At 44.2% G+C, this 12890-nt stretch overlaps 1 protein-coding gene across 1 annotated transcript in view; it reads left to right on the plus strand.

The window, feature by feature from the left end:
• Positions 1–1090: 1090 nt before the first annotated feature.
• Positions 1091–12890, plus strand: part of smtnl (smoothelin, like) — a 40085-nt gene continuing 28285 nt past the window's right edge. The window contains exon 1 of the mRNA XM_033630392.2: positions 1091–1921. Within this exon, the coding sequence (XP_033486283.1) occupies positions 1241–1921 (681 nt within the window). The 5' untranslated portion in view covers positions 1091–1240. The remainder of the gene's footprint in view (positions 1922–12890) is intronic.

Raw genomic sequence — 12890 nt, forward strand, 5'->3', positions numbered from 1 at the left:
ATTTTTCCCACATGGAAATTCTGACCAATCAAGAGCAGCTTTCTCACACAAGGCATTTGATCTGGTCCTCTTGTAAATGCTGCCGTGAGAACACAAACCAACTCTAGGCAATTATACAACTTTGGAACAACATGAGTCCCTGATTCAGACCAAAGGAGACGACTCGAGGGCTGACAGCAGCCTTAGAGATCATGTATCTGTACCGGCACTACAAACTAAATCAGGTTATGATTATGAGTGTTTAGATAAAAGTAGAGAAAAGAACTGATGAGAGAGAAAACACAAACTGAGCAGGGAGACATAACCATGATAAAAAAGCAGAGGTGCAGTGAGTCCTCCTTCCAATAGTTTACACAGCACAGGGATATAAAAGCTCCCAGCCCGCCTCTCTCCCCTCCCCTCACATTTACTACCCTCTCCATGTTGTTTCTTCACTCCACCACCACCTCCACCTCCACCCTCCTCCTTTATCCCTCCCTTTCTCCTCCCTCCCTCTCAGCCAGAAGAGAGGAGTGATCAACCTGAGAGTTTAAACAAACCAGAGAGGCGGCAGCGCAGATCAGAGCTCACACACACTCACTCACACACACACACGCTCATACAGCTGTTCAGCGCTTAGGAAACTCTGGTGAGCTGTACTGGGAGCGAAGCTGAGGTAGGTTTGCTGCAGCTGGGAGAGAGGATTACCTCACTGCTGTGTTTTATGGCAGTTCAGAGATGTGTGCTTTCTTTAAAAATAGATTCTGTTGTTCAGTTCAATGCAGAAAGAGCAGCTGTGTTTGAGCTTAGTTTGTCATATTCTGGATTTTGTTCTAGATTCTGCATGAAATCATTTGACACACTCTGATTTAACTGTTACTATCCTGCATGGTTTGTAATGTACCTTCAATCATATGCCACAGATGGTGGGATTAAGAGATTGACAGCCATTCACAAGCTAAAGGTTAAGTCGAGTCTCTTTTGTACTTTCCAAACAGAAGACAGAGTGAAACGTCTGTTCTCTGTAAAGCAGAGTTTACTGACGGAGACACAGCCGGGGACGTCCCAGGACAGAGCTGAAGGAGTTGGGATAAAACAAACCAGACCTTTGCCCCGACCTCTCTCTGTCAGTCCCCCCTCCAGCCAAACCCCGACTGAAGCTACACATTCTCCAGAGGATCTCTCTGTCAGACGTTAGCTCACAGACTGAGAGGCTGTCTGGCCTGTTTCCAGAGGGTAACCAGTGGCTACAGCTGAACTGATGGAAGCCCCGACCCTGGCTGAGATGGGAGACTTGTGTCACCCCCGGTCTTCCTCTCCAGAGGGGGAGACAGTGTGTGCAGCTCTGGCCCGGTATGAGAACACTCTCCGGGATGCCATCAGGGAGATCCACGTGGACGTCAGCGCCTTTAAGCTGGGCATGGAGCGTCGTCTGGAAGAGACGGCCAACCTGAGCGGGCCTCTCGGACGAGCTGTGGCTCAGCTCCAGCAGGAGAACCGGCAGCTCAGGAGTCAGCTGGAGGCTCTGACCCGACAGGTGGAGCTGCTGAGTGGGATGACGTGTGACAGGAGCACCTTGCTGAACAACAGCCACAATCACAAGAACCACCTCAGTGACATTCAGGAGAACCATCAGGAGATTAAAGAGGTGATCTACGGGAAGGGTCAGGCCCACACTCACACTCACAGTCACAGTCAGAGCCAGGCTCTGCTTCACATCCAGCCCTGCAGCCTGGGGAGTCAAACCCAGACCTACAGCAGCCTCAGCAGTCAGTCCAGTCCTGCGTCCCCACCTGCCACCTTCTCATCCTCTCCCAGCTCCAGCAGTCCTCCTGTTGGCTCCAGAGTTACGTCCATGATGACGGGCCCACTGTCAAGCAGCAGCCCCTCCACGACCCGCTTCTCCAGTCGAGCCACATTCGCCGTGTCCAGCAAGACTAACGTGAGTACTGCATGTTTGTAGAGAAGAGATGGTGGATGCTTTCAGCCAAAGTCCAACATCAGTGTTTCCCAACGTTTAGTCTGAGCTGCTCCCACAGTGTCAAATGAACTACAGCGTCCTTAATCAACACCAAAATGTACAAACATGCTTTGATTTTAAATTCAATATTATTTAACACTATTGATTATATAAAAACATTTATTTTTGAAGTATCTTTCTCATTTAATTGAACTGTCTTATGTTTGGGTTGGTTTGGTTTCATACTAACTTTCGAGTTTACATTTTTTCCACTACCACTCGGAGTAGCAGAGGCTGGATGTTTCAACCATTTATCCAAGACTTAGCCTGCCTATTTCAACTGTTTATCCATTACTTTTACTATGATAAACTTTATTGAGACAATTATACAAGTTTACAAACCTCAACTACAGCAGCAAGTTGGTTGAAACAGACATTGTTTAGTATGTCAGGCTGCGAGCAACGATTGGATAATATTTCATGTTTTTTGTAAAATTTTTGCTGTTGAAATCATTATGTGTGCTCTGTATAAAACACCATTGGTTGCCTATACGGAACTTTGTTGAGCCTCTGATGTGACGAATCAAAGGTGGAGGTGATGCTTTTCCCCAGTTTTTCTCAAAAACTATTGGTCCAAAGAACATTAGCCAAATTGTAGACTGTCCTGTGGATATTCCCCCGGAGAATTTGCACGCAGATATGCTTTATCTGACTTAGCTTTATCTACAAGGCGAAAAGTGTAAGGAGCACTGAGTCTATATGTAATAATTTCTCTAGGTTGAATCACTGTGACGTTACGCTAACAACAACAATCACTTCCAGGTAGACAATTGGCAACTGGTTTGAATTGTGGAGGTCTGCAATTTAAAAAAAAAATCTGTTCAGCCATAAGTGGAGTTTCGATCTATTTGACGTTTGTTTTGCAGCTGACCACGATGGCTGTTTTGAACGGGTCCATGTCACTGGTTCGACAGCCCATTGGTTCGACATCCCATTAGTCCGACTGTCCGCGGTGCTGAACGGCTCGCGGCGGGCGTATGGTGCGCCGCGACCGGCTTGAGGCGGAGCAGGCTCACAGCTTATGTGTTTGTCACTTTCTTTTTCATTTTAACCCACACCATGATCTGTGGCACAAGTGGTTTTTGTGCCTAAACCTAACCAGACCTTAACCACAGGGCATCATGATGATTTCGGAATGGACTTCAGAACAATGGGTTTAATATGGTCGGAACAATGGGATGTCGAACCAATGGGCAGTTCCCGTTTTGAACTTTGTTGTTCATAGTGTGAACATAGACTATTACATTTAAAGCACAGACAGATTATAAAATCAGTGCTCAACAATTGTTTCTTTGATAACTGAAAATGAAATGAGACATAAAGCTGACTTGTCACAATATGCTTCCCACAAATTCGGTCATGAGGACCAGGCTGCTGGATTTTCCCAACTCCTGACACTGTAAAGATGAGTTGATTCTAAACACACATTAAACACACATTAAACATGGCTTAATAGAGACAGTTTCAAACACAAGTACACAAATCAGCTTCACTATAACTCGCAGCATTCACAGACAAACACTTGTCTTTATCTGGACACATTTTCCCCACAAATACAACATGCTAACGTTATTAGCACAAGCCTATGGCATTTCACATTGTATAAATTAGCTTAGCGGCTAGCAGACATTTCCTCTACTCATATGAAGCCAGGGACAACAGCAACATTTAACAAAGGTAACGTTATAACATTTGGCTCCATTACAACTCACAAGGTTCACTGACAAAACAACTGTCTTATACTAAACACGTTTTCCAAACAAATACAACATGCTAATGTTATTAGCGCCAGCCTATGGCATTTTACATTGTATAAATTAGCTTAGCAGCTTTGACTGACTTTTCCTCTGCTCATATGAAGCCAGGGACAACAGCAACATTTAGCAAAGGTAACATTACAAAATTTGGCTCCCTTACAGCTCACAAGGTTCACTGACAAAACAACTGTCATACTAAACACGTTTCCCAAACAAATGTAACATGCTAACGTTATTAGCACAAGCAGATGGCATTTTACATTGTATAAATTAGCCTAGCGACGAGCAAAGATTTCCTCTGCTCATATGAAGCCAGGATAAGACTTAAAATGCTATTTTTGTGGAGGCTTTATTGTCTTCACAATTTATTGTTTCTTATCTGTGAAATTAAATAAATAAAAGCTTTGTTTCCACTGAGGGAAATGGTTTCAGCTTACAGAAACAGACAGGAGGTCTGCGTTGCAGCGACGTGTAGTTACTCTTCTGGGGAGGTGCATGTCAGGCTACAGCGTAGGCTCTACGTCAATGCAGAGCCCAGGCCATGGGTACAGCGTTGATTTGACACAGAAGTATTAGTCCCCTGCCTTTTTGACTGACACAAGCCGTTGGATGGTCAGTCATCTACCCGTCCCTTGCCCCTGTTTCCTCATTGTCCTTACATTGTGGGTCTGTTGTTGTTATTAGTTCAGCTACAGTCTTTCCACATATCCCCTGGCAACTGTAAAAGTAGCCCTGATTCGAAAATACTTCTTTACGTGTCAAGAACTGCCTGCAGCTCAAGTCTTAACTGAGGCTCATTCAATCCACTCTGCAGTTTGTGTCCCCCTGGGCTTCTGCACACAGAAGCTCTCAACATATTTGTACCAACCCACCACGTCACCCTGCAGCGCCAGATACTTTGTAACATGGATGGAAATATAATATACAATAGCAGGATAGGTAATCCAGTAATTACGATGTTGGGAAAGAGCCTCTGTGGTAAAGAGGCAGAATGTGAGTTTGACTGAAGCTGTGTTGCGTTGTGGCTGCGTGGATGTGACATACGAGGCACTGGCCGTGTCACTGCGGTTGCACAATAGCCCACCGCCAGGATGCTTAAGGATTTATGAAGAGCAGTAACATGAGTGGAGCGGGCTCCTGGGAGGTGAGGTTACTGCGGCTGTGTGGTTTTTAGACCTGAGTCAAATATGTGAAATCAGCGTTGTGAAATGTAGGCTCTGGTTAGTCATTATCGCTGTCGTCCTGTGCAAACCTCGTGGGTCCGGTTTGGGGGAATTTTATGTTTAACCTCACCTGAACGATTGCATGGTTCTGGTTTGACAAAATTACAACCACTGGTCTTTTAAACCTCCGTCTAAACTTTTTTGAATAAGTTAAAAACTGATGGTGTCGAGTTAAAACCAAGTCTGTTTCCTCAGTTCCTGGAAAGCTGACATTCCTCCTGACACCACGGGTGTGTCAGAATTGGTTTTATGTTGTGTCTGTGTCTGGATTACATCATAGTTAATCATCGTTGATGGTGACCAGGCAGCCCGTGTCTCTGTTTTAGTGCGCAGCGGTTTCTGAGTTATTATTGGGGATAAATTTTTACTGTCACCTCGGGATGCTGCTCATGGAAGTAACATCCTCTGGAGTTGGATGTGTAACTCACATCCATGTAATCCATGTAATGAGTCCCTCACAGTAATTGCCCCTGCTCAAATCCTTGCATAGCTGAATTTGTTTCCTCTGTTGGCTCGTCTTGACTCTGATGAAACCAAAAAGCTCCTGGCATCTATCCATCCTGCGGTCCTGCATCACTCAGACACTTGATGATGAGTGAGCAGCTTTCATGGCCTTCGTCTGATTGTGGATTTATGAGGTTTTCAGAGCAGAAAGTTAATTCTGTTCTGTCTGTCTAAATATTTAGATAAAAATATACACAAGCAGTGAGGATCAAGATTTTTCTTTCCTCTTTTGTCTTCCCGTTCTGAGATGATTGAATAAATATTAGTGTGTTTCCGTGTTGTAACTCAGACCCTTCAGGAATGGCAGGCGTTATGATCTTGCAATGGCACAAATAAAGTCAAAGTTGCTTGCACTGTTCTCCAGAAACCTCTTACAGTGCTCTTGCAGCTCAGTCCAACTTGTCACTAATCATTTCTGGTGCTCTGCAATAACCAGATATCGACAGACATACCAGCCTGAGGTGTTTCCTACCAGACCGCGAGTAGACTGAACCGGTTTGTCAGTCAGCAGTGACTTTTATTTAGTGTATTTATTACCTAAAGTAAACAGTGAAACCAAAGACATGAAATCACATGTTAAACTGTTTTGCTTTACAAGTACTTCAAAGCCATGGTGGTTAACTTGACTGGCAGGAGGAAGTCGTCAGAGGATGTTATTTACTTCATTGCTCCGTCCTGCTGTGGAAACTATGACATTTATGAGGCCAGTATTGAGATTCTCCTTTTTATTGGGAGCAGAGTTGCTCCTTCGTGAAGCTCTGGAGTTTGTCTTGTGCGTAAACTCACAGCTGACACAAAGCTGGGACACATTACACATAAGCATACCTGTATCCATTCACCGCACACATCCTTTACAGATTGTGTGTTAGATGGACTGCAGCAGGCAGTGGCACCTCCAGAATTTTTTCCTAAGGGTAGCCACTGAAAAACCAAAAGCCAAAATCAAATTTCAGTAATTTGGGTTTGTTTTGATGTGTTATGTTGGTATATATATACATATAGTCTGGTTGTCCTTTTCCTTAAAAAGACAGTTATACAGCTTTAATTTGAGGTAGCACATCGGCTTTTTTATCTGTTGAAAATAAGTAATTTCTGTCACGCGACACTCATCAGAAGTTTGAGGCTGTGAAAGGCTGGGATTATCGTGCTATTATGCCCCCTCTCCATTTTGACTATGAGGTATGATCACGAAATGTGGAGAGAGAGTGATCTCACCTTTAAGCCGCCATGTAACAGTGCTGAAAAGGTGTCTAACAGGACGGCGACAAGACGGGACCATGGCCAGTATAAATGTGACGTTTTGACGATGTGTTATGTGTGCGACCTACCCGGGAGATTTAGAATGTAGCTGTTAGCGATCAGCAGCTAACTCAAATAAGTAAAACAGCGGCTGAAAATGTCTGAAAATTAGGAAAACAATGAGATTGGGAGCTCTGTACCCTCCGAGCAGAGGATGAGATCAGCCTCCATATAACAGCGACAGTAAATGATTGTTATTGACACATTAATGGCATTGTTATTGTTAATAAAGTGCTACTGATGAGTGTTTTTTATATCACACTAGAGACCGACAGAGTTGCGTAACATATCACACCCGTCACTTCTTGTACGAAGGAGGCATAAAGAAGTGACTTTGTAGTAGCTCTATAAAACAATCTCTGTGTAAAAAAGGCTGATGATGTAGGCGTCTAATTATTTTTGCCAGCTGGGGGGGCAGCAACTGAGCCAGGGGGGCCCTTACAGGGGGGGAGGGGGCACCACTGTATATGTGTATATATGGTATGGCACAGGTTTGTGACCTGATTTAAAGATATGAGGTCCTGATTTTCCAAAATAGTTCCGCAGTATTGGCTCCATATTTTACATAATGTTCCAGCATCTATTCAGTATCACAAGTCTTGCAAAGTACAGCACATGCACACATAGTCATACAGACACAGATAAGACCCAAAACATTTAAATACACAAGCACACACACAGGAACACATTATGCAAATAGCTGTTAGTCCTGTATCTGTAATTACCAAACTATGTGGTGGATACAACAGAGGAATGTTATCTTCTGTGAAATCATGTGGTCAGAGCTACAACACACAAGGGCACCTTTGTTTCTGGGAGATCCCCAGCTGTCAGCCAAACACACCGCTGCAGAAACACACAGATCGGATCAAACATGAGAAAATACTGCAAAATTATGCACCAGTGCACAAAGGTTTGCTCTGTGTGTGTGTGTGTGTGTGTGTGTGCTGGTTCCCTGCCTCACATCAGCGTCATGAGATTCTTTTGGGTCAGCTCAGTCAGATCTCGACACACTGCTGTTTGAATCATAATTGCAGACCGCACTTCCTGCCACATCCTCACCTGTCTCTCTGAGGGAGACGTGAGGAAGACACAGTACATAAAGTTCAGCTGACTGTTCAAACAGGCCTGATTGACACGATACACCGACAGTCACACACACCTACAAACACACACACCAACACACTGCAGGTATTCTCAGTGGCTCGAATCCAAGCTAACGTTATCAGTGCCAGAGAGATGTGTATAGGCGTGTCTGTCCTCCAGCCTGCGCTCCAGCTGTTACTGTGCACCTTCACCGTGACCTGCCAAGCTGACACAAGAGGAAACACACACACACACACACTCACACACATGCACGCTCACACAGACACACCTGCAGCACGTCAACATGTTCTCCTTCATATGGAAAACACACCTGCAGCATGTATCTGTATGACTTATGAATACTTACTTTCTTTTCTGATCTGTCCATCTCTTTTTTTCACCGTATTCTTCTCTCCGCTCCTCAAACAAAAAATCAAATTAAAGCTGCAAGCAACGATGATAGGAGCCTCGTTTCTTTATGCACGCCAGGATACTTGCGGGATGTCAATTGAACCTCCTTTCAGTGAAAGTTGGACACTGTACGCAAGAATGAGATGTTATTCCCTGTGTGGAGTTTGGGCGCTGGAAATGACCTATGGCACGTTTGTACCACTTCCTGTGGCCACTATGTGGTGCTAGAGAGCACACAGTAACTATCAGTCGTGTTGCTGTATATAAATTGTAGACCACACCACATAAATTTCATATACGCCATTTCCTGTTTCCAGTAGGTGGAGCTACACTATAACTTATTATTGGCATGTAGATGTGTTCAGGCTGGGACTCTTATCAAACCTGAAGTTTGGGGCAGATTGGACCATGCACAGTGGTGGCACAAACCACTTCCTGTTTTGTGTTGAAACATTAAATTTGATGTCTCGCCGAGGTCGCAAGGTTTGATGAAAACTCCAGCTTTTAACAACTATTCATGTTGAAGGTCTTTAGATGGTACAGACAAGATTTCAAATCAATAGGAATAAATCTCTTAAAGGAGTTCGTTAAAGTCCGACCCCTGTAAATGGCCAAAAATGCGCAGTAAATTAAAAATGGCTGACTTCCTGTTGGGTTTAGGGTTTGGCTTCAAGACACTTTTTTGTATGTCTTAGCATGCTACATATGCCTTCCAATTTTCATACACCTAGGTGAAACGTACTGTTCGGGCTACTTTGTTGAAGTTCTGTAGAGGGCGCTACTGAGCCATTTTCTTACATTCAGGGTTCCCACACATTTTCATGGACAAAATTTCAGAACTTTTCCACGACTTCTCAAGGACCCATACTAAAAAAAAATATAACAATAACATAGATGAGGCTGTTCTCATAAACTGTTGGTATGTTTTCCTACAAAAGTAACATACCAAAATTTGTACATAGAAAGGCTGCGATCATGTGACCAATGTTCTGATGGGAGTAAACAAGGAAGCAGTGCAGAGTGGTCTTGTAAGGAAACAGGTTGGGGTGGTGGATGGGTCACAGAAACCCAGACTTCCTTTGGGACCTTCCTTTGGAGATGGGTGTTCGGAAACCGTGTGAACTTTGAGTCATTTTACAACATGTCCTCACCATGTTTCTTTTCCTAAACCTAACCTCTGTAACTTAACGTTAATTACGTAACTGTGCGTTAAGGATATAACATCATTCGTGGGGTGCTAATTTGTAGGATATCGTACAAACCGTTCTATGAGGATACATTGTATAGATATAGTGAAAGGGTCAGTTTTGCTCTCTGTCACAGTAACCAGGGTTCCCGCACATTTTCATGGACAAAATTTCAAAACTTTTGCATGACTTTTCAAGGACCCATAATAAAATTTTCATTTTACTGTGTCTGCTGCACATGCTGGCCTGGTTACGATACTTTTCTACACACACACATGCAGGAGAGTCTCACTTCCCATAACAGACACCACCACACTACGTCGCATATACACCTAACGTCTAAAAGCAGAAGGCTTGGCTGGTATAAGTCATGGAGAATGAGGACCGTGCAAGTTTTCCATTTGTATCAAGCATCAGATAAGTTGTTTGAGTTAATTTGCCTTACTTGACATTGCATGTCCTTCGATGCGACTCTTGCACATCGCAATGTCGATGCTGAAACGATATATCATGCAGCCCTAAGTTACAGACATACGTTTTTTGAGCAGGTCTGTTATGTGTGCAAAGTTTCATGAGTTTTCGAGCACCTCTAGCGCCTCCAAAATGCGACTGATTGCCCAAAATAATAATAATTACTTCAGTTTCAGTCGGGTCCTTGAAGAGTTCGGTGCTGAGGCCCCAATGAAAGCTGAGCTGAAATGTAGCTGTAATGTCCTTATTGGCCTTGATGATAAATGTTTTGCAATATTTGGGAAATGTTGTCATAATTTGCCGCTGCTGTTCCACTTTTCTGATTCACTACATCGGAATTTGCATAAAAATACTTGAATGGAAACCCAGCTGTGTATTAATGTGTGTGTGTGTGTGTGTGTGTGTTTCCATCTGGAGAGTTTTTGGGGTCTGTAGAGACGCAGCTGTGTGACTCTTCTCTATTGTCCTCAAATGGTTCTGGGCAACAGGAATTAGTCCAGATTAGGATTAGGGCAAAGACCCAAGCCTCCACAACAATGTCTTCTCATCCTCCTCTGTTTCATACACACACACACACACACACACACACGTCAGCAGACAACTCCACTGTTGCCAATTACAGTGCCAAAGCAGCCGTCTCAATGGGCCATTGTGTGGGTTCTTGTGCTTCATTGGGAATACATTGAGTGTGGAGGGATTACAGAGTCGACCCTCCTCTTCTTCCTCCTCTCTGACTCATTCCTCTCCTCTTCTCCATCTCTCACCCACACCCTTATCTGACCTCAGCAAATGTTTCACCAGAAGCTGATACTCTTTATGAACTAGAGATGACAGTTTGTGAGCCTACACATTTTGAAGTTTCATCTGTTTGACGAATTAAAGTTCAGATGTTCAGCTCAAAAGTTTAACTTTAATAGCAGAAAAAATAAACACATAAATAAATTTACCTCAGGATCAACCTGAGGTGCACTTAATGCTTTTTCTGGGACTATGAACATCTCACTGTCATCATCAGCAGAGTTGCTCAGTTGTCATGGATATGACCGGGACCTAAATATGGAATTCTGGTTGCATGATAACAGGTGCTCATACATTGTCGGTGATCACATGTGGTTGAAAGCTCCGGAAAAACTAGTAAGTGGATCTTTAGTTAAAGGGACGTTCCACCAATATTACATCTAATAATGTACACATTGTGGTTAGGACCACTCTTAGCCCGTGTAGAAGGAAGCGTGCATCTACTGCTAGCCCTCCTCGCCAACCCGGTCTCACTCCAAAGTCATTGAATACGTGGACATGATATGCAGCCAGTTCCAGCAGCGTCAGGGGGGAAACAATGTAAGTTAAGGGGGCAAAAAGTCCTTTTTAAGACAGGCAAAGTTGCAGTAAAGTTGCGCTGATTGGACAAAACTGCAAGGTCTCACAGAATTCAAGAGGATTAGCCAAATTTGCGTTACTTGTTGCTGTAACAAGAGATGGATCTGAGGTTTGGTGCAGTGTCTGCAGTGATGCGGGCACTGTGCCGGATCATTGTGGTGAAGAGAGAGCTGAGCTGGAAGGCAAAGCTTTTGATTTACTGGTCCATCTACGTCCCAACCCTCACCTATGGTCATGAGCTCTGGGTAGTGACTGAAAGAATGAGATCGCGGCTACAAGCAGCCAACATGAGTTTCCTCTGTGGGGTGTCTGGGCTCAGCCTTAGAGATAGGGGGAGGAGCTCGGACATCTGGAGGGAGCTCGGAGTAGAGCTGCTGCTCCTGCACGCCAAAAGGGGTCAGTTGAGGTGGTTCGGGCATCTGATCAGGATCCTCCTGGGCGCCTCCGGTTAGAGGTGTTTATGGCGCATCCCACTGGTAGGAGGCCCTCAGTGCGGGGTCTGGAAAGCGTCACTGGGGAGAGGGACGTCTGGAGTACCTTGCTGAGCCTGCTGTGCCCGCAACCCGGCTTCGGATAAGCAGTTGAAAATGGATGGATGTTAAGAAGTTGCTATCACAACATGGCAACTTCCTGGTTCCTGATTTTTGATTTGTGGTGATCTGCTCCTTTACCATTATTTCAGCAAAATGTCCTCATCTTCATCGTTGTGTCTCTGGCCCTGTTTTCTGTCACAGAGACACACACTCTTTCATTTTCCTTCTTACACATACCTTTTCAAACCACACCTGTGCCACTGAAGACTCCACCACTGCAGAGTGTTAGACACAGTACATTCCTCTAGCGCTGCATGTTTGAGTTCATTAGCAGATGAACAGATCAGATTAGTGCGGTCAGGTCAGAAGGTTATCCACTGTTCTCGTCAATGCACAGAAACAGGGTGATTTATGGCTCAGAGCAGCGCTTGCATCACAGCTTATGTAAAAAGTTTGAAGAGCTGAATTGAGGGTTGTGTTTGGTCTCAAGGACGGGCTGTATTGGTGCTGCAGGAGTTTCCACTTACAGGCGTCACATGCTGCAGTTAAACGTCAGTAAATCGTTACCATGCACATATTGAGGTTTTCCTATTGTCATCAGTGTGGTACAGACTGAGCAGACGATTTCATTGGTGGCTGAAAGAACAAAACCCCTTTCAACAGATTCTTGCAGGAAGCAACAGGATTTATGGGAAATGTGGTTTTAATTTGGAGACACATCTGTACTCACAACGCCGCTGCTGCGAGACAGAAGCTACGTATTGTCTCCACCCCTGTCTCATTTTGAAAGCGATTACACCACATTAATTTGGTTGTTTTATAATGTAGTATTAAACATTTAAGCTGATATTTGATTATCTGATTTCATCCTACAAGTTACATGAATAGTGATATGTGTGTGTGAGTTAGTACAAATTCCATCAGGTTGCACTCCCCCTGACACTCCCTCCATCCCTCCCGCGCACCCATTACCTTCGTCTCCCACTAACATTACACAATTTCACCTTGATGCTATCTGTTTCTGTTTTAGTTTAGTCACAGTG

Source organism: Epinephelus lanceolatus, chromosome 4 (assembly GCF_041903045.1).
Source record: "Epinephelus lanceolatus isolate andai-2023 chromosome 4, ASM4190304v1, whole genome shotgun sequence".
Classification (NCBI taxonomy): domain Eukaryota; kingdom Metazoa; phylum Chordata; class Actinopteri; order Perciformes; family Serranidae; genus Epinephelus; species Epinephelus lanceolatus.